This window comes from Sapajus apella, unplaced genomic scaffold (assembly GCF_009761245.1).
Source record: "Sapajus apella isolate SASKATOON/1434 unplaced genomic scaffold, GSC_monkey_1.0 scaffold4, whole genome shotgun sequence".
Classification (NCBI taxonomy): domain Eukaryota; kingdom Metazoa; phylum Chordata; class Mammalia; order Primates; family Cebidae; genus Sapajus; species Sapajus apella.
This window is the reverse complement of record NW_022436944.1, coordinates 49,376,503-49,400,292: the sequence shown is the minus strand read 5'-3', so window position 1 is coordinate 49,400,292 and position 23,790 is coordinate 49,376,503. Positions and strand designations below refer to the sequence as shown.

At 37.1% G+C, this 23,790-nt stretch overlaps 1 protein-coding gene across 11 annotated transcripts in view; it reads right to left on the bottom strand.

The window, feature by feature from the left end:
• RBMS3 (RNA binding motif single stranded interacting protein 3) overlaps positions 1 to 23,790 on the bottom strand; it is a 758,821-nt gene that overhangs the window by 439,007 nt on the left and 296,024 nt on the right. For all 11 annotated transcript variants that reach the window (XM_032259567.1, XM_032259558.1, XM_032259610.1 and 8 more), the window contains one exon: positions 1,570 to 1,661. In XM_032259567.1, coding sequence (XP_032115458.1) covers positions 1,570 to 1,661 — 92 coding nt within the window. The remainder of the gene's footprint in view (positions 1 to 1,569; positions 1,662 to 23,790) is intronic.

Sequence of the window (23,790 nt, the reverse complement as noted above, 5' to 3'; positions counted from 1 at the left end):
CCTTATTAATTAAAAAGACTAACTTCATCAATCTTAGTTCATGAAAATATCTAAGGTTTCCAGGCATAATCTTGATGAAGAATATATTACACAGCTGAAAGAATTCAAATTTATATTGCCTTGAACAACTATTCATGTGTCATAAAGGACAATGAGTTCACCAAAGTAATCTATATGGGAAGTGGCTAGCAACAAAAGGTTAACAGATACAGTCTCCATCATTTTACTAGCAGACAAGTGAAGATGAAGAAACGAAATAGCTTACATCTAGTTATTTGAGGTCAAGATTGGAAAATGTTATCAAATAATGTTAGTAATCTCAACAAAATCGAAATAACTGAAAATTAGACAACCTTATCATTATATCACTCAACTCTTATGGGAATAGTTAAGCTTAAGTGCATATATGAATAGAGCATGAATACATTAGAACAGGTTCAATGTCTGTTGGTCATTCCACCTAAAATTTACAGAATCTGGAGATAAATAAGTTCACTAGTATCAATCAGAAAGAATATTTAAAGATTTAGATTGCAGGTGAACAAATTCAAAATGATCATCATTTTAAAGCAGACAGCTAACAAGCATCAATGTTATAAACAATTGTTTTGTCTTTTTATCTAGAAAAAATTATAGATATACAGGACGTTGCAAAGATAGTATGGAGAGATCTTATATACCCTTCATCAAGTTTCTACAAATGTTACATTTTATATAATTATATGATATCAAAACCAGGAAACTGACATTGGTGTAATATGTGTATATAGTTCTATATTACTTTATCAGGTATAGATTCTTGTAACCACCACTGCAATCAGGATACAAAAGTATTGTAAATAATTTAACTTATTTTCTCAGATATCAAAGTATATTACAATTTCAGGTAGAAGGTTCTTATTCTATTGTTAAATAGAATAAATACTTATTCTATTTAACAATACAAAAATTATTGAAAATTATTAATACCTAATATTATTATCTTAGAAAACTCTACGTATAAAGACCAAAGTGAAATTCTGGCAATACAGAGAAGGTACACTTCAGTTAAACTCATTCCCCTTCATAGATCAAACAACCCATCATTCAACAATCAGCTCTGCCCAGCTAAGAGAACACACACATTTTTTAGCATGCAGTTTGTCAAAGACAATTTGCTGATAATTCTGTTATTCCAAAACTGTTTACCAGTATAAATCCTAGATAGACACACACACAGGCATGCCCCACCTTTCTCAAGCAGAACAGAGCAGTTCACAAGTGTCCTTAAATTGGGAATGAGATTACCATAATAAAAGATACAGTAATAAATATACTTAAAGAAACAATGAAATATGTCAGCCAGATTCTCCTAAGCCAAGCTGAATGTGGCGTTTCTTATTTTCCCCAACAAGAAAATATAAAACAAATTGTTGCAACCTCTATCTCTGAGTGAGCTCAGAGCAAAGGAGAAATATTTAATCTCTCCTTCTTCCATCCTCCTCTCTCTCTCTCTCTCTCTCTCTCAAACACACACACACACACACACACACACACACACACACACACACCCCTAAACATCAATCTTACCTTAGCCATCTGTGCCTGCACGCCATTTGCCTTGAGAGATGCTACCGCTTTCTGTGCGGCCGCAGGACTGTCAAAATCTACAAAACCATAACCTGTGAAAACATAAAAACCCCTAGTTAGTATTCACAAAAAGCTGAACGTCTATCCTCACTGCTGAAGTGCAAGTTTACAGAGAGAGTTGCATTTAATTCTTCGGACACATACGCCTGGTAGATCATTAGGCTCTTAGACTGGTAGTCCTTAATGCTTTGGGAGAGATACCGTAATATCTCTAGATATAAAATAGTAGCTCTTACTTTCTAGGCATTGCTTTGGAGATTGAGTATACAATCCGTAACCTGATTTAAACTAATTTGGTGAGTAAGATAATAGACTGTTTAACTCTGTTCTTTCTTCAATGGCAAAATGAGATGCATAAAATAATGGAAAATATAGAAAATTCTCTCCCGAGAGTTAATTTTCAAAACCTCAAATATTGATGCTAACAAAAACCATGATAAGAACATGCAAAAGGTTATCATCAGCAACTGCAATAGTGCTTAGCACACTGTAGGTATTCAATAAATATATGTTGACTTCACGAATAAGTATGAGCTGTGAATGAGAGTTAGGGTTTAAACCTAGCTCCAGTTGATTACTATGCCCATGCTCCTCCATTATCTTGTCTCTCTCAATGATAACATCTTAAATGACTTTGACTCTTAAGGGATCTGTGAAAAAGAATGACTAAATGCATAAATATTCACGCTTCTTTTAAAAATAAGAAATACACACCTATGTTGCTTATTTGCTTCTAGTGTACAGTCTGAAACGGGCATACAAGTTCCCAATGCTATTCTGATTGTGTGCTTGTGTGGATATGCACATGTGGTGAGAGCAAATAAACAGTAAAATAGTCAATGAAAAGGCCATTTTGCATGCCCTTACGCTGGCTAATAGTCCAAGGCTTAGCCTAACAGCAATGCCAACTGCCAAGAATGTTTTGAAATATAAATGCTCAAGAGTGAGTATCAGGGCAGCTTTGTTTGGCATGCTTAAAAAGCTCACCAAATGTACCCTATACTCAGCTGTCACGTTAGGAGTCATCGGTATTCTACTTGTCTCATTTAGAAGTTTTGAGGTGAGACACTGAAGCAAACCTACTAACCGTGTACTGTGACACCTCCTGCCACCCCAAAATAACCAAAGAAGAGTGCAAGGGAATTCAATTACCAAGTTGTTTCTTTTAATTAACTTTTTAATTTTTTCCCCTTGAATCTCATCTTCTTTTTCTCCCTCCCAGCATGTTATCCTAAAATGAACTTGTTACACAGCAGTGTACCGTAAAATGCTCTTGAAAAGCTGGGCAGAGAAGCTGTGAAGTTTGTATTTCTAATCCAAAAGGAAGCCTGTTCTGTAAGTACTGCTAATTCTTCTCTTCCTACAAAATCAAACTAAGTGGGTAATATAAGTATTACCACCCATCAAGATGAGAAAGACAGAAAAAAAAGGTAGAAAGTAATAGTCAAGAAATAGGGTCCAGGGGAGAAGAAAGCAAAACTATCAACTGTCACGTGCCAGTTGCTGTGCTGGGTACTTAACACACTGGTACTTGGTGAGGTCATAATAACATCAGGTACTACTACTGGCTTCATGCCCACTATACACATGAAGAAGAAACTGAAGCTCAGGTAAGCTGATCCAACTGGACCAGAATCACAAGCCACTCAATCATCAGATCCAGGATTTGAAGTCAAGTCTGCATGTGTCCTTTTAAGTACACCATACCATGAACTGCTTTATATTCCCACACTATTAACTATTTCTTCTAGCCTCTGAAGCCCACCAGAGGAAGGGCTCAGTCTTGAAAATTCCTTAAATGGCAAGGAATAAAACAATTCCAAATAAAAGGGTTTAATTGAGCTCATTTAATCAGTTCATTTGTCAATGGAGTGGTTGATGAGTTAAGATGAGATTGAGATGGGAACAACCTTGTACCTTTCACAGGCTCATTTATTTATTCAATAATAAAATTCTATTTCAGGCAGTGCGCTGAGCATGGGGTATGCAGTAGTAGAAACAAACCTCAGTTCCCACTCATGCAACTAATAATTGAGATGGGAGAGGGAGAAGAACAAATAACCATACAAATAAATACATACTTAGAAAATTGCACATCTTCCTTGAAATTAAATGACAGCACATAACATAGATTGTAATTACCGATTGTCCATTATTGAAAGTTTTAAAGAAGCAATGATGTTACATGATCTGCATTTAAAAATTGATCACTCTAGCCAGAGACTGCAATGTTGTTGGGGAGCTAGACTGGAATCAGGAGATAACTTAGGGGCTATTGCAACATTCCAGAAGAATGGAAGCTGGCAATGAAACAGGATGAAGTGGATGGATTGAGTTATATTTTGGAGGCAGAATTAAAAGGGCTCTGTAAATCGATTGACTGAACTGGGGAAAAGGAAGGCATAGATAAGGTTTATTACCCTTTTTGTTCATTCGTTTTGTTTTGTTTTGCTTTGTTTTTGCCATAAGCCACTGGGTAAGTATGTGATTTATTGAAACGGGGAGACTCAGGGAAGAACCAGCAGGAGAGAAGGAAAATTAAAATATTGGTCTGAGACACGTTGAGTCAGAAATGGTGGATACAGCTAAACAGAAACGTCAAATTGCAGTTGGATATATTAGGTGGGTGCTCACAAATGGAGATGAACTTGGACATACCGGAGGACAACAGTACAAAGATGTTATTTAGAGATGTTATTTATGGGAAATCGTGAAAAATGCCTAGAGGAAGTATATTTAAAAAAACGTGCAGTATTAGAACTCTCGCAACTTCAACATTTAGGCATCATATAAAAAGAAAAGACTGCAAAGGAAGCTGGAGAATCAGAGAGGAAGAAGGAAATGAAAAGGGAATCAGACGTCTCAAATTCAAGGTAAGAAAGTATTCTTACTTAGAAGGAGGGAGAGATAATAGTACTGAGAGCTTGAGCAAGAAGACAGCTTGAAGGTGCTCAGTGTGTTTAGAAACATGATGTCATTATCATGATCTGCTTTAGGCAGGTGGTGGGGATTGAAGCCTGCTGGAGTAGTTGAAGCATAAGAGAGAGATGCAGAGGAGGATTTACAGGCCTCTTTGCAGTTATCTTGGCTGGGAAGAAGAATTAAGGGACAGATTTAGCTAGCAAGGGATATAAGGTCAACTGAGTTGTTTTTGTTGGTTTGCTTTAAGAAGGAGATACTATGGTCGTGTGTGTGTGTGTGTGTGTGTGTGTGTGTGTGCGCGCGCGCGTTGTCAATTTCCTACCCGATTCCAGTGTGAAGTCAGGTTAACAAACTGCTGAGTATTCATGTACATTATTCAACAAATATTTATTGACCACTTTCTATAGGACAGATAGTGTTCTTGGCATTTTTGAATGTTGAATATTGAGGGGAAAGCCCACGCAGAAAATAGATTAAAGCTACAGGAGGACAAGTGGGTAGTTTATAGAATGACATTCCTGAGAAGGTAGAAGGGTGGGGGCATCTAGAAACTTGATGAAAGTGTTGGCCTTCCCTAGACAAGGATCCTCCCCTTCACCCACTGTAACTGGAAGAACAAAGAGCAATCTCTATTATCAGGTGTTGTTTTTTTGTATTTCCCAGGTACTAGGACCATACTTAATATGTAGCCCATGCTTAATAAATATTTGTGAAAATAAATGGAAAGCATGTTTAAAAGATGTTAATTTACTTCATGGGACAAGTGATGGGGGTTAACTGATAAAAATGTCTATTAGGCCAGGCGCGGTGGCTCACGCCTGTAATCCCAGCACTTTGGGAGGCCGAGGCGGGTGGATCACGAGGTCAAGAGATTGAGACCATCCTGCTCAACATGGTGAAACCCCGTCTCCACTAAAACTATAAAAAATTAGCTGGGCATGGTGGCGCATGCCTGTAATCCCAGCTACTCAGGAGGCTGAGGCAGGAGAATTGCCTGAACCTAGGAGGCGGAGGTTGCGGTGAGCCGAGATCGCGCCACTGCACTCCAGCCTGGGTAACAAGAGCGAAACTCCGTCTCAAAAAAAAAAAAGTCTATTAATATTGTTGGACTATGAAGAACACATAATGCTAAGTGGTCATGGCTCTGTATCACCCATGCTGCTGCCCAGCAGGCAGCCCCTTATTTTATGACTCCCACCCTTTCCTCTAGCGTGGCTTCTTCCCTTCTTTTTCACCCCTACATGGTACATAGGATATTATGAAATCAAGATGCTGACCTTCAGGACTAAACTCCAATCCAAACAGAAGACATTTCTGTGAGGTTGTGATACACCCCGAGCTTTCTCTGAATCAAGAATGCGCTGGCTAAACTTTGAGAAAAATGTACTTATAAAGAGTCATCCTGCCAGCAAGGAGAGACAGGTTGGCCCTTTTGTACAAAATGTCTGTACTGATGGCACCAAGCCAAGGGGGGTAGAGACTGCATAAATAAAATTATAAGTAGGCAATAAGCCACCAAATCAGAAATATTTCACTGAATTATGTGTTTTTCATATAGACTCACTTTCACTAGTTCCAATGAAAGTTTATGTAAAAAATGTCTCAAGTAACCCTGAAAAATACTCTCATTCTAGAAATAAACACTGCATTACTGAGTTTTACATAACAGCAGATACTACATCACAATCAGAAAAAAATAAAATGAAATACGAGACTGCCCCTAAAGAATAATGATTCATTTAGCAAGGAATAAAGCCACTTCAATTTGCTTTCAATTTGTTTTCCTTAATGACAAATAATCAAGTCTGGGAACAGCAACCTCTGTACCTACATCTGGTGAGGAGAAGGGTAAGGGGAGATTAGTTCAGCTTCAGCTAATAATGCTCCACGGTAACTGCTAAAAATCCTCAACAAAACACTGGCAAATGCTAACCATCAGAAACTCTGGCCCAAGTGGCTGTAAGCCCACCCGTCTCACTCTCTCAGTTACATAATTAAGCTTGGCATCAGGTTCAAATGAATTAAAACTGAATGTCACTGTTTTCTCCACACACCCCTGTCCTTGTTTTTCTTCCTTGTCTGGGGGAGAAGGCCAGCAGTTCTGCAATTAGTGGTAAGTAGAGCAGTGAGAAGGAACCAACTCTGTGATAATTAGGTCATTTGCCAAATACACTCATTCCGTTGGCAGATATGATCAATGCTTTCCTGAAATGTTTTAAACCCTCTGTGTTAATTTAAAGTTTTGCTATTTTTATTGCACTACAAGCCTAGTGACTTTTGGGAAGAAAGTGTATGTCTTTCTCTCTCTCTCTCTCTCTCTCTCTCTCTCTCTCTCTCCCCCCCCTGTGTGTGTGTGTGTGTGTGTGTGTGTGTAAAATGATGAAATTCTACAAAGAATAGTAGTGTCTGGATGGTTCTTATTTTGTTTCCTTCAGTCATTTACAGGCAACATCTTCCCTGAAACCTTTGCCATTCCATTGAACCACTGTGTGACCATCCATTTGAAATTTCATTAAATGTTTCTTTACCATCTTCAAAAGCTTATTTTATACTTCTGTTTTGCTGTGGGCTCCTTAAGTTCTCAATTCAAGCTCCTTATTTATTTACCAGCATTGGGATTGTTCTTCATGTGTGTGTTGGGGTGGGTTGCCATGATAAAGCTGGAACGCCTGCTTTAGATTTGCAGTGCCATCAACAGTCAGCGAAGGAGACTTGCTCTCAGACCCTCAGAGTGTAACTGCACACTATATTTCACAACATTTGTATCGTTCCTCCTCTTCAGAATAACCATCATAAAAGCTCACTTGAAACACAGATGGCTTGGTGTAGCACCCAAATTCTTTCAAAGACAATCCAACTTTGAGTCAAATGCGATTTCCAAACAGAAAAAGCAAACATTTTGGCTAAGAATCATATATACATTCAGCTGAAATTCTCCTTACCAGTTGAAGATGTTAACAAGGAATCACGTTTCCATAAATCCTTCCCTATCTTCCATTTGGGCTTAGTAATCTTCTGCAGCTGCTGTCTGGGCGCAGGCTACGATGCCTGAGTTGCAGGGAGAGAGGAGTGGTTTGCAGACTGCCTGGAAGTCTGGTGGCACTTAGATGGCCTCCATGCCTCTGTATTTCTGCTCTACCTCTACTGTATCCTTAAACTACTCAGTTATTGCTGAATATCTTTCTTTATTGGATTTGCTATTTCTTTGCATTATGTGATCACAGGAGACAATAACAGTATTAATATCTTTATTGCTACTTTTCTACTTAAAACAAACAAGAAAACCTACTCATCTCTTCAGTATCTTCTTTGGTATCCATTTACTGTGAGTGATCATTACAGTAAAGCTGGGATACCACAGGAGAACCAATATTATAGCCTTATGGTCTATCTTAGATTTGCGGAAAATATAGAGGCAAAAGATAGTTTCTACTGAAAGCAAAAGCCAGAGACAATAGGGCTTATTGTGAGAAAACTTCTAAGCCTTTATAATCTGAAATCACCTTTGCTTTCAAATGTCTTAAAAATATAGGATTCAGGGAGTTGATACAGAAAAGAAACCACATATGGACTGTCTAAACAGAGAGGGTTGCAGCCTCAGACACTTAGCAAACAAGGGAAAATAAGATGGGCAACGATACCCACTGTACAGAAAACAGGTTGCTCCACAACAGTTCCCTGATGTTCCAGTTTAATTGCCTAAGCATTCCGAAATCCTTGTGCCAGAAATACTAAAACAAGACATCAGCTTTTGGAACAGAAATTTGCCTGGGATTAGTGACATTTTCAAACCACAATGTGATCTCTCTTTTATTTATTATTTTTTTTTATTAGACTTTAAGTTCTGGGGTACATTTGCAGAACTTGTAGTATTGTTGCATAGGTACACACGTGCCATGGTGGTTTGCTGCCTCCATCCACCGTCACCTACAGTAGGCATTTCTCCCAATTTTATCCCTCCCTAACTTCCCCAACCCCCACTATCCCTCCCCTAGCCTCCCACACCCCAACAGACCCCAGTGTGTGATGTTCCCCTCCCTGTGTCCAGGTGTTCTCATTGTTCAACACCCAACTATGAATGAGAACACGTGGTGTTTGATTTTCTGTTCTTGTGTCAGTTTGCTGAGAATGATGGTTTCCAGCTTCATCCATGTCCCTGCAAAGGACATGAACTCATCCTTTTTTATGGCTGCATAGTATTCCATGGTGTATATGTGACACATTTTCTTTATCCAGTCTATCATTGATGGGCATTTGGGTTGGTTCCAAGTCTTTACTATTGTAAACAGTGCGGCAATGAACATAGGTGTGCATGTCTCTTTATAATAAAACAATTTAGAATCCTTTGGGTATATATCCAGCAATGGGATTTTTGGGTCAAATGGTATTTCTATTTCTAGATCCTTGAGTAATTGCCACACTGTCTTCCACAATGATTGAACTAATTTACATTACCACTAACAATGTAAAATCGTTCCCATTTCTCCACATCCTTTCCGGCATCTGTTGTCTTCAGATTTTTTAATGATGGCCATTCTAACTGGCATGAGATGGTATCTCAATGTGGTTTTTATTTGCATTTCTCTAATGACTAGTGATGATGAACATTTTTTCATATGTTTGTTGGCCACATAAATGTCTTCTTTTGAAAAGTATCTGTTTATATCCTTTGCCCACTTTTTGATGCGGTTGATTTTTCTTGTAAATTTCTTTTAGTTCTTTGTAGATTCGGAATATTAGCCCTTTGTCAGATGGGTAGGTTGCAGAAATTGCTTCCCATTCTATTGGTTGCTGGTTCACTCTAATGATTTTTTCTTTTGCTGTACAGAAGCTCTTAAGTTTAATTAGATCCCATTTGTTTATTTTGGCTTTTGTTGCCATTGCTTTAGGTGTTTTGGTCATGAAGTCCCTGTCTATGCCTATGGCCTGAATGATGTTGCCTAGGTGTTCTTCTAGGGTTTTTGTGATGTTACGTCTTATGTTTAAATCTTTAATCCATCTGGAGTTAATTTTTATATAAGGTGTAAGGAAGGGGTCCAGTTTCAGTTTCCAGCACTATCTTCCTTTTATGTAGTAAATGCTTAGTAAATTTAATAATAATAATAAAAGGAGAATGAAGAAAGGATTCCCTTTATTATTATTATTATTATTATTATTAAATTTACTTAGCATCTATTATGTACAAGGAAGATAGTGCTAGATGCTGTAAGGAAAACAACTCTAACATGGCTCTTCCCGACAATGAGGTTATAGTCTGGCAGAGTTGATAAATCAATTTAAATGCAGTGGAGTTTATGTTTAAATGGCATATAGACATGATTATCTTCACATTATTGGACTAATTTTATACTGTATAGTATGTATGGTTTAGGGTGTATTGCTCTGGTCAACAGAGCTGAGCAACTGAGCCATGTTCCATTCAATAAGCATCATGATGGTAAAATTATCCATATTCTAAATTTATGTGTATACGTATGCTTTAGTCTATCTTTCTGCCTCTCTGTTTGTTTGAAATTAGTACAAGGTATAGTGAGTAATCACCATCATATAAATTGTGGAAAGAAAGTGCTAGTATTTTAAAACGGCTACTGTTTCTTCCAGGTGGGGGCAAACTCAGCATATTTTGCACACAAATGACGAAACTAAGGACTGGGGAAAAGGAACCGGTCCCCAGTGGTATTTCCTAGCAGAATAAAACAATTACAAAGACAGACAAATTTAGAGAACAAAGTATTTAGTAGTATGCCACTTGAAAAGGAGACACTTTCTCATTCCATTTATGTTATCCAAAAAAAGTATCAAACTAAACACAAATTCAAATCCCAAAACTCACTTTCCTTTTCACCATGTTCAATTGATTTTTTTAAATGAGAGAAATTGCTTCCTTATACTGAGTAAAGTCAAAATCAGTATCAGGATCATTATTTATGGGCTTAGTGCAGTCACCATGCCTTATTGAGATTAAAGGAACTCACTGATTTGCCAAGGAACAACCATTACTTTATTATAGTATTGCACAGATTAAGGGAGCAGTGTACTTGGCAGTAAATGGGCAGATTAACCTCTGTAAACCATCTATAAAGCTCTGCTTTGCTAACAGGCAGTATTCAAATATACAAATAAAATATATGTCTTGTTTGAGCTGTTGGTCCTGTGTGTCTCGGCCATCAAAACAGCAGGAGGTGCATGTATATAATGGTGACTATATGATTGAGCCCAGAATATTAATAAAACAATTCCATTGAGTTTATAATTATGGTAAAAGTCAGCTATAACTGAATACTTAAATTATAGCTCTACAATCCCCAGCTCCAACTTAAGATAGGCAAATCTAACTATAATTTCATTCCTGGCTGCCCCATTCTTCCCTGCCCCTTGCTCTAGAATTAAAGATGGGAAGAACAATAGACTATTCCTCCATGCAAGGAATGGAGGTATGACCTCAGTGTATCAGTTGGAGGACAAACCCCTCACCTCTTCCCAGGTACTTTAATCCATATTCGCACTTAATGGTTCCAGAAAATGCCCTTGGAAGCATGTTTGTACTCATTGCTACCTACTTTTCCCTGTAACAGAAGCATCCCTCTTTTTACCACCCATTCATCTTTAGAGGATAGACCATTGCAATAGGGGCAACCACCCGGAAAGATACATTAAATAGTTCAGAGCAGAAAGGGAAGAAAAGTGAATCCTACATATAAGGTAACTCCTTCAAGTATCATGTATTACCCATGATTCTTTGTTTTTGTTATACTCTACATTCTGGACATTCCCACTGCCAACTTGTCACTTCATCTGAATTTCCTTATAGAGCCCTGTGTTCTCATGAACACCAATACTTTCCTGGGACAGGGCTCCATCCATGATTTCCACACTCAAAACGTTTGACAAAAGGTTCTATTTAACTACAGTTACACATTTCCTAATTTATACTCATATTTGATTTAATGTGCTCCTTAGTCACATGTTTACAGGCTTTATTTCAAATATTTTAAGTAACTATCCTCAAACACTGTCCCAATCACTATGAGACATGATGTATTCTACATCGTCTTAAACTCCAGAATACAATACTTAAAATTGTATTTGATATGTCAAGTGGGATGGAGAAACGTAACTTCTTTTCTCCATCCCACTTGACATATCAAATTCATTTCTCCATCCCACTTGACATATTAAATACAATTTTAATTCAGTTTAGAGTTTTAAAAATAAAAAAGCACTTACATGTATATATGCACAATGAAGAGCAACAAATGTACATGTCAAAACAAAAACAAAGACAAAACAAGCCAAACAATACAGAATTCAGTGAAATGTGATTTCCCTTACACCTAGACCTTGGTGCTTTAATCTTCAAAACAAACTGCCCTGTGATTCCTTCTAATGGCCCGACTTGGAAAGGCAACTAAAACTAATTCTTGAGATCTCACTATCCTATGTGTTAGGGATACCCAGAGATTTATAGAGTTATAAAAATATAAGTCTTGTTATCAAAAATCATAAAATGAAAAATATTTGTAGTTAAGATTTTATAAATGGCTCCCCAATTACACACGCATTTCTTTTCCTAAAAATAAATAGTTGATGAAGGATGGAGCAAGATGGCAGAATAGAAACCTGCATAGTTTTTACCCCTAGCAGGAACACCAAATTTTAGCAACTAGCTTCACACAGAAAAGCATCATTGCAAGGACCAAAAATCAAGTGAGCAATCCCAGTACCTAATTTTAACTTCATATCCTGAAAGAGACATTGAGGAGAACAGAAGAGACAGTCTTGAAGCACTGAAACCACCCCTCTATCACCAGGCAGCGAGCCATGCAGCACAGAGTCTGTGTGCTTGAGGGAGGGAGAGCACAGCATCTGGGGGACTTTACATTAAACTCAGTGCTGCTCTGCCACAGTGAAGAGCAAAGGTGCACTGGGCTCTGCCAATGCCCACACACAGAAGGAGCATTTGGAACAGACCTAGCCAGAGGAGAATCATCCATCTCATCAGCTGATACTCAAGTCTCTTGGCAAGCCTTGCTATCATAGGCCAAAGGGTTCTGGGGACCTAGGTAAATTCTGAAAGTTAGTCAAGGGCACAGGGACTGCAATTCATATACAACTCCTAGTGCTGGGCTGGGCTCAGAGCCAGAGAACTAGGGTTGCATGGCATGAGACTTAGGGAGACACCAGCCTGCGCAGCTAAAGGAATGCTTGCACCATCCCTCCCCCAGCCTGAGGTGAAACAGCTCACAGCAATGAAAATGTCTCCTTCTTTCTGCTTAAGGGGTAGACAGCAAAGCATAAAGAGGAGTCTTGCACCTTGAATACTAGCTCAGCCTTAGTAGAATAGGGCAATAAGTAGAATAATGAGTCCCCCATTCCAGGCCCTATTTCCCAGATGACATTTCTAGACACACCCTGGGCCAAAAGGCAACCTGCTGCATTGAAGTAAAGGACCTAGTCTTGGCAGGATTCATAACCTGCTGACTAAAGAGCCCCTGGGCCCTGAATGACCAGCAGTAAAACCCAGGTTGTATGCTATGGGCCTTGGTCTCTGAGATGTAGAGGAAGGACACGTAAAGGAGACTTTTTGTCTTCCATCTTAGAGGCCAGCTCAGCCACTGTGGGGTAGGCCAAAAAGCAGGCTCTTGGGGTCACTACATCTAGGCCTAGGCTGGTAGGCAGCATTTCTGGACCTGCCCTGGGCCAGAGGAGAGCCAACTTCCCAGAAGGGTGAGCATCAGGCTTGGCAGCATTTACCACAAGCTGACTGAAGAGCCATTGGGGTTTAAGGGAACACGGGCAGTGGCCTGACAGAACCCCCTGATGGGCCAGTGGTTGCAGTGCCCACAGGGAAATGCTCCTCTGCCTGTGGAAAGGGGAAAGATGGAAAGAACTTTATATTGTGGATTGAGTGTCAGCTTAGCCGCAGTATAACAGAGCAGCAGACAAATGTTTAAGGTTTTTGACTATAATCCCTGGCTCCCAGACAGTATCTCTGGTCCCACCTGGGGCCCGGGCAAACTTTCCATCCTGAAGGGAAAGACACAAACCTGGCTTGATTTGCCACCTGTTGATTGTAGAGGACTAGGGCCTCAATTAAACATAGGTGATAGCCAGGTAATGGTTAGAGTGGGCCTTGGGCAAGACTCAGTGCTACGCAGGTTTCAGGTCTGACTCAGTGGTCACATTGATGGTGGCCACAGGAACCACACTGAGTCAATCCCAGTGCATCACCACACCTATAGTTCCAGGTGGCTCAACACAAAGACAGAGTCTCCATTTGTTTGGGAAAAAGTAAAGGAAAAGGATGAGACTTTCTGTCTGGTTATCCAGAGAATTCTCCCAGATCTTAACCAAAACCACCAAGGTGGTACTTCTACAAGTCTGCAAAAACCACAGAAATATTGGGCTGAGGGCCCAAGTCCCTTCAAATATCTGGAAAGCCTTCTCAAGAAGGATAGGCAAAAACAAGACCAGACCATGAACACAACAATAAATATCTAACTCTTCAATGTCCAGACACCTATGAACATCTTGATACTTGTATCAAGATCATCCAAGAAGACGTGACCTAACCAAATGAACTAGATAACACACTAAGGACTAATCCTAGAGAAACAGAGACATGTGACCTTTCAGACAGAGAATTCAAAATAGCTACGTTGAGGAAATTTAAAGAAATCAAAGATAATACAGAGAAAAAAATTCAGAATTCTATCAGAAAAATTTAAAACAAACAAACTGAAATAATCAAGCAGAAATTCTAGAGTTTAAAAATGCAAATGACATACTGAAGAATGCATCAGAATCACTTAATAGTAAAATTGATCAAGCAGAAGAATTAGTGAGCTTGAAGAAAGTCTATTTGAAAACACACAATCAGAGGGGACAAAAAAGAGGAAAAAGCAAAGAAGCAAGCTGACAAGATCTAGAGTGTAGTATCAAAAGGGCAAATATAAGAGTTATTTGCCTGAAAAATTAGGTAGAGAAAGATATATGTGTAGAAAGTTTACGCAAAGGGGTAATATTGGACAACTTTCCAAATCTAAAGAAAGGTAGCAACATTCAAGCACAAGAAAGTTATAGAACACCAAGCCGGTTTAATCCAACGAAGACTACCTTAAGGCATCTAATAATCAAACCTCCAAAAGTTAAGGATAAAGGACCCTAAAGGTAGGAGGAGGAAAAAGACAACATACAGTAGAGCTCTAATACATCTGGTAGCAGACTTTTAAGTAGAAACCTTACAGGCCAGGACAGAGTAGCATGATATATTTAAAGTACTGAAAGAAAAAAAAAATCCTTTACCCTTAAATAGTATATGCAACAAAGATATTTTTCAAGCATGAAGAAGAAATAGCGACCTTTCCAGATGAACAAAGGCTGATGAATTTTATCAACACCAGGCCTGCCGTATAAGAAATGCTAAAGGGTGTTGCGCAGTCTAAAAGAAAACGATGTTAATGAGCAAGAAGACATCATCTGAAGGTACAAAACTCACTGATAATTGTAAGTACACAGAAAAACATAGAATTGTATAACACTGTAATTGTGGTATGTAAACTACTCTAAAGTAGAAAGACTAAATGATGAACCAATAAAAAATAATAACTAAAATTGCATTTCAAGATATAGACCATAATGAGACATAAAGAGAAACAACAATAAGTTAAAAAGCAGGGGTATGAAGTTAAAGTGTAGGGTTTTTATTACTTTTTGCGTGTGTACGTGTGTGTGTGTGTGTGTGTGTGTGTGTGTGTGTGTGTGTGTTTTCTTATGCAAACAGCATTAAGTTGTCATCAGTTTAAAATAATAGGTTACAAGATAGTATTTGCAAGGCTTACTGTAACCTCAAATCAAAAAACACACAATGGATACACAAAAAAATTAAAAGCAAGAAATTAAATCATACCATCAGAGAAAATCACCTTCACTAAAATGAAGACTGAAAGGAAGGGAAGAAGGAATAGAAGACTACAAAGCAACCAGAAAACAAATACCAAAATGGAAAGAGTAAGTCCCTACCTTTCAATAATAACATTGAATGTAAATGGAATAACTCTCTAGTCAAAAGACATAGAATGGCTAAATGGATGAAAAAATAAGATCCCATGATCTGTTGCCTAGAAGAAACTCACTTCACCTCGAAGGGTATACAGACTGAAAATAAAGGGATGGAAAAAAAATATTCCATGTCAACAGAAACCAAAAAACAGCAGGTGTAGCTATAGTTATATAAGACAAAAAATAGATTTCAAAACAAAAACTGTAAGGAGAGACAAAGAAGTTCCTTACGTAATGATAAAGGGGTCAATCCAACAACAGAACATAACATGCAGCCAACACTGGAGTACTCTGATATATAAAGCAAATGTTATTAGAGCTAAAGAGAAAGGTAGACCTCAGTACAAAAATAGCTAATATATCAATATCCCACTTTCAGAATTGGACAGATCTCCCAGATCGAAACTTAAGAAAGAAACATCAGACTTAACCTGCAGTATAGAAAAAATGGACCCAACAGACATTTACAGAACATGTCATCCAGAGACCACAGAATACACATTCTTCTCAGCCCATAGATCATTCTCTAGAATAGACTATGTGTTAGGTCACAAAACAAGTCTTAAAACATTCAAGAAATTGAAAAAAATATCAAGTATCTTCTCTGACCACAATGAAATACAACTAGAAATCAACAAGAGGAATTTTGGAAACTATATGAACACATGGAAATTAAACAATATGCTCCCAAATAACCAGTGGGTCAATAAAGAAGTTAAGAATGAAACATTTCTTGAAACAAATGATATTGGAAACATTACATATCAAAACCTATGGAATACACCAAAAGCAGTACTCAGAGGGAGGTTTATAGCTGCAAATGCCTACATCAAAAAATAAAAAAAAATTCAAATAACCTAAGGACACATCATAAAGAACTAAAAATGCAAGCACAAATAGAATGCAAAATTAGTAGAAGAAAAGAAATAAGGATCAGAGTAGAAATAAATGATTTGAAATGAAGAAAACAATACAAAAAATCAATGAAACAAAATATTTGTTTTTTGAAAAGATAAAACTGACAAACTTTTAGTCAGACTATTGAAGGAAAAAAAAAGTAGAAAACCTAAATAAATAAATCAATAAGAGATGAAAAAGGAGGCTGGGTGCAGAGGCTCATGCCTGCAATCCCAGCACTTTGGGAAGCTGAGGCAGATCACCTGAGGTTGGGGGATTGAGACCAGCCTGGCAAACATGGTAAAACCCCATTTCTACTAAAAATATAAAAATTAGCCCAACATGGTGGCCTGTAATCCCTGCTACTTGGGATGCTGAGGTAGGGGAATCACTTGAACCCAGGAGACAGAGGTTGCATTGAGCTGAGATTGTGCCACTGCACTCCAGCCTGGGTGACAGAACAAGACTCCATTTCAAAAGAAAAAAAAAAAGATTAAGATCTTACAACTTATATCACAGAAATTTAAAGGATCATTAATGGCTACTATGAGCAACTACATGGCAATAAACTGGAAAATTTAGGAGAAATGAATAAATTCCTAGATATGTACAACTGACCAAGATTAAACTATGAAGAAATCCAAACACTAAACAGACCAATAACAAACAATGAGATTCAATCCATAATAAAACATCTCCCAGCAAGGAAAAGCCCAGGACCCAATAGATTCACTGCTGAATTCTATCAAACATTTAAGAAGGATTAATACCAATCCTTCTCAAACAATTCTGAAAAATAGAGGAGGAGGGAATAATTTCAAATTCATTCTGAGACCAGTATTATCTTGATACCAAAACCAGAAAAAGAATATATCAGTAAAAGAAAACTACAGACCATTATCTCTGACAAATATTGACACAAAAATCCTCAACAAAATACTGAATTCAACAATATATTAAAAAGATCATTCATCATGACCATGTGGGATTTATCCCTGGGAAGGAAGAATGATTCAACATTCGCAAATCAATCAATGTGATATATCATATCAATGAAATGAAAAACAACCATATGATCGTTTTGATTGATGCTGATAAAGCATTTGATAAAATTGAACATCTCTTTATAATAAGACCCCTCAAAAAAATTAGGTATAGATGGAGCATACCTCAACATAATAAAAACCATATATGACAGACCCACAACTGGTATCATACTGAATGGGGAACAACTGAAACCCTTTCCTCTAAGAACATGACAAAAATAATCACTTTCACCACTGTTACTTAACATAGTACTGGCATGTTCTCATTCATAGGTGGGTGTTGAACAATGAGAACACATGGACACAGGGAGGGGAGCACTACACACTGGGGTCAGTTGGGGGGAAATAGGGGAGGGACAGTGGGGGGTGGGGAGCTGGGGAGAGATAGCAAGGGGAGAAAAGCCAGATGTAGGTGATGGGGAGGAAGGCAGCAAATCACACTGCCACGTGTGTTCCTATGCAACAATTTTGCATGTTCTTCACATGTACCCCAAAACCTAAAATGCAATAAAATAAATAAATGGGAAAAAAAAGAAAAGAAAAAGAAATAAAGGACATCCAAATGAGAAAGGAAGAAGTAAAATTATCCTTGTTTGCAGATGATACAATCTTATATTTGGAAAAACTTAAAACTCTGCCAAGAAAACTGTTAGAACCAATAACCAAATTCAGTAAAGTTGCGGGATACAAGATCAGCATACAAAAATGAGTAGCATTTCTATATGCCAACATTGAACAATCTGAAAAAGTAATTTAAAAAGTACGTAATCCCACTTACTATAACCACAAATAAAATTAAATGCCTAGGAATTAACAAAAGAAGCAAAATATCTCTATAATTAAAACTATAAAACACTGATAAAAAAAATTAAAGAGAACACCATACAATTAAAAAATATTACATGTTCATGGATTGGAAGAAGCAATATTGTTTAAAATGTCCAGACTACCCAAAACAATGTACAGATTCAATGCAATCCCTATCAATTTACCAATGACATTCTTCATAGAAATAGCAAAAAAAATTCTAAAATTTCTACAGAATCACAAAGGCCCAGAATAGCCAAAGCTATTCTTAGAAAAAAGAACAAAACTGAAGAAATCACATTACTTGACTTCAAATTATACTACAGAGCTATGATAACCAAAACAGCACGGTACTGGCTTAAAAACAGACACATAGACCAATGGAACATAATAGAGAATCTAGAAACAAATCTAAATACCTACAATGAACTCATTTTTGACAAAGGTGCCAAAACCACATGTTGGGGAAAGAATAGCCTGTTCAATAAATGGTACTAGGAAAGCTGGATATCCATATGCAGAAGAATGAAACTTCACTCCCATCTCTTATCATATGCAAAAACCATAACAAAATGTATTAAAGACTTAAATCTAAGACCTCAAACTATGAAACTGCTAAAAGAAAACATTGGAGAAGCACAGACAACCAAAGCAAAACTGGACAGATGGGATCTCATCAAGTTAAAAGGCTTCTGCACAGTGGGAGAAAACAATAAACAAAGTGAAGAATAAACCCAGAGAATGGGAAAAAATTTTTGCAAACTTCTCATCTGACAAGGGATAAATAACCAAGAAATATAAAGAGCTCAAACAATTCTATAAGAAAAATATAGTAATCCAACTCAAAATGGGCAAAATATTTGAGGAGAAATCTCACAAAGAGAGACAAATGGCAAATAGGCATATACGGAAAGGTGCTCAATATCACTGATCATCAGAGAAATGTAAATCAAAACTATGATGAGATATCATCTCAGCCCAGTTAAAATGGCTTTTATCCAAAAGACAGCAATAATAAATGTTGGAGAGGATGTGGAGAAAAGGGAACCCATGTATCCTGTTAGAGGGAATACAGATTAGTACAACCACTATGGAGAACAGTTTGGACTTAGAAATACCACTGCTGAATATGTAACCAAAAGAAGGAAAATCAATATATTGAAGAGATATCTGCACTCCCATTTGTTATAGCACTGTTCACAATAGCTAAGATTTGGAAGCAATCTCAGTGTCCATCAAGAGATAAATGGATAAAGAAAATGTGGTACTTATATACAATGGAGTACCATTCAGTCATGAAAGAGAAAGTGATCCTGTCATTTGCAACAACATGGATGGAACTGGAGGTCATTATATTAAGTGAAATAAGCCAGGCACAGAAAGACAAACATCGCGTATTCTTACTTATTTGTCAGATCTAAAATCAAAATGATTAGACACATGGAGATAGAAAGTAGAAGGATGGTTACTGGAGGCTGGGAACAGTAGCAGGGAGTGAGTGGGAGATGAGGATGGTTAATGTGTACAAAAAAAATAGTTTGAAAATATGAATATCTAGTATTTGATAGCACAGCAGGGTGACTATAGTCAAAACAATTTAATTGTACATTTTTCAATAACTAAAAGAATATAATTGGATGGCTTGTAAAACAAAGGATGAATATCTCATTTTCCATGAAGTGATTATTATGCATTACATGCCTGTATCAAAATATCTCCTGTACCTCATAAATATATACACCTACTGTGCACTCATAAAAATTAAAATTTTAAAAGGAAACAGCTATTGATTTCTTCTAATTTTAAAAGTTTTATAATTTTATTATATAAATTCAGCCAATACAAAGAGAAATTAGCTATGAGGCCATCATCCAAAGGTAATAAATTGTTAATAAAATGATTTTCCTTTATTTTAGCCAAATGATATCAGATTATACACACAATTTTAATGTCTGATTTTTCTCTAATCAACATATGTGACTGCTTTTCCTGGCCGATAAATATAAATCTCTATAATCCCATCAATGTAATATTTTCAGCATTCCAATTCCCTAACTCTTTCTGAAAGATTTCTGAGCTGTACGGTGTGCTAAATGTTTTATAACTTGCAAAACTGATTTTATTCCAAGATTTGTAAAGATTTTTTAAATTAATTAAATGGAAACAGACAATGCTTTCAAAGCCTCCTATACTTTAGAGAATGAATTTTCCTAAGATTTTTGTTTCATTCAAAGACCATGAAAAAAAAAATACTTTCCTGCATTGCAAGCCAAAAATATCAGAAGCCAGTTAAATCAAATTCAAACACCCATCTCCTGAAATACAAGGGATCGAAAGCCCATTTTCCTTTTCATTGTAATTAAGTTGGATCTATCTCAAAGGATTTTTGGAAATATATCAGAACCTTATGAGACAAAATTTGAGATCTGCAATTCAAAAAGAATATCAAAAGTTTGAATAGTCATGTACTTGAACCATGATACATATTTATTTATAAGTTGAAAGTGGAATTTTTTTTTTCAACATAGACATGTTTCTCCAAGAAAATTTTGCTGTCATTTGTAAATTAGTGTTCTTCTTGATGGTACCAGCTCTTTTGTGTCCCTCTACATTGCTGGAAATTCATCACTTACAGAGGGAATCTCTTTTCTAGGCAACATCCTAGTTGTATAAGGAAAATAGTGTTTCAGGATCTTAGGACATGCTTGTTTGGATGCAGTTTAGAGAACTGCTTAGTTTAGGAAGTTTTTATATAATTGTCCTAACAATAAAAGAAAGGATAGTCTGTTCAGTAAATGGTACTGGGAAAGACCTGGACCACTAGGACAATGCTCTGCAAGCAGAAATCAGAAGCCCCTCACCTGAGAGCTTTCAACTTTGCTGCTCAGATGTGATCTGTGGAAAAGCAATGTTGGCGTCACTTGGGAGCTTGTTAGAAATGCACAATTTCAGGCCAGATCTACTGAATCAGGCTTTCATGTTGTCAAGATCCCCAAGAAAGTCATATGCACATTAAAGACTGAGACTCCCTGGACTGCAACAAGCCACTCATCAAGTCAGGATTGCACCTGCTACTCTCATACAACCATAGGGAGAATGGGAATCTTAAAAGCCATCTTCTTCAACCTCTAACCATCTTCAAATCTTCCTACAGTCTCTTTGCCAAACACTCCTCCAAACTCCACCTGGACAATTCTAATATTAGGGAGTACACAATCTTCCAAGGCAGCCCAAGAGAGATAAACGTATTTCATAAAAAACTGTTGTAGCTGAATGGCAAAGATGTTGCCATCGTGCAATCTAGATTCAAATACTAGCTCCACCGTTTGACAGCAATGAGTCCTCAGACACAGAATACTCAACCAAAAGTAAGGGTAATAATAACACTACCTAAATTCTATGTTGATTCTGGGCATTGAATAAATTTAAGTGCATTTACAACACCTGGCCTAACACCAAAGACATTTTCTCTCTCCAACTCCCTCATCTTTCTAGACTGTGCTGAAATTTAGCATCCTATTTGTTTTAAATACATTCTAAGAGAAACCAGACAAATGTATTCCTTTCTTCACATAACAAATCTTTATATTTTTAAAGACAGCACTTCTTCTTCTGCTCATATGCGTAAAATGAATATTTAAAAATAGAGGATTGGGGCTATTTTTACATAATAGCCTATTTCAGAACAAATACCTGCTCTCCTTCCCTGTCTTTTTTATATTTGTCTATCAGAGATATACTTAATTCTGTTTAGTTACTAAGTTCAAATTGGCCCTACATTAATTCATCTCTTTAAAAAAGTAATGTTCATTTGAGGAAGCAGGTAACCAATGTGAAGAATGATTATACAATAAATGTATTATGCAAATTCCAGTGAACATTTTATGCACGCTGGATAAAGAATCAAATTAAAGTCTCATAACCCTTAGAAAATTAAAGTTAGCAAGCACAGAGGTTGATTTGCCCTTGAACACAAAAACTGCTAAGGGCAGACATTCCCCCATCATTTTCACAAAACTGAACCATTTCTGAAGGTTTCAGATTAAAATAAGAAATCCCCTAGGAGTCATAAAGATCAGCTATTTTTACAGGAATAATTTGGAATTGCAATTTTAAAGTGTTATGAGTTGGAAGGAATTGGTGAACTTCTGTGTCATATTTTGAAAAGCTAATATTCCAGGTAATTGGCCAGTTGAGAACACCAAAAATTGCAAAGAGAGAAGCTATGAGGGAGGGCGAAAAAGAGTTTCTCAAGGAGAAGCACCGGAGGACTGATTTACACAGTTCTCCTCGTTACAACCCAAGAGTGGCAGTTATGCAATATAGACCACTATGCTCCTTCAATTTTCCTTCACTCGATGTAATAATGGGCATAAGAGTCACCTTCCTATAACACTTTCCTGTCCCCTCCTTGCAGCTTGACAACGCTGATTCTACCACTGGACTTTCAACAGAGGAATAATGGACTATTAAGAAGGATAATGCAGAGGGTCTGTATAGCATTTATCTACTGGAGAACAAAGAAACCATGATGAGCATTTCCTTACATCAGTAAGTAAGCATGAATGTGAAGAAGGTAGGTTGAAAACCCTTTTCTGATCCCAATTTTTACACGTGGAGACAGGATGTGAGATCCAGTGCCAAGAACATTCTATTCATTCATCAGCTCCTGGAAATCAATTTCTTTTCCTGTTCATCTTTTTTGGGAACCAGGTAGGATGTAAATATAAAAATATTGCTATTGATTTACCAAATGCTCAGTGAGGTTCTTTTATGTATTCTGAGCGAGGTGCCATGGGGGGAGAAAAATACAAATGAGACATAGTTTCTCTCATAAGAGAATATGCAACCCCAATGGAGAAACAGCCACTTCAACACCATGACATTCACTGAGGGCTCTGTGTGGTATGCTTATCACAAATACAAAAACCTATAGCACATGTATAGCACATGGTATGATGATACAAAGCGTATTTCTTACTAGAGAGATAATGGAGAAGATGAATTTGAGTTATTTAATTGGTTTTCTTATTCTATATAACTTTTTAAAATCAACTTCCAGGTATAATTTGTGAATGATAAATGCCATTTCAGTGTATAGTTTGATGAGTTTTGACAGAGAATCCACCTGTGTAACCACCATAATGATCAAGATACAGAACTTTTTCATCATCCCCCAAATTTCTTTTGCAAATCTTTGCAGCCACCTCCACACACAACCCCCAGCAACATGCGTCTGCCATTACAGATGAATCTGGCATTTTCTAGAATCTTCCATCAATAAAATCACACAGTGTGTAGTCTTTTTCTCTTTTTTTTTTTTTTTTTTTTTTTTTTTTTTTTTTTACAAAATTTAAACTCTTTGGGGTGGGGGGGGCAAAAACATAAAAAAAAAAAAAAAAATTTGGGGGCGGGGATTAAAAGGGGT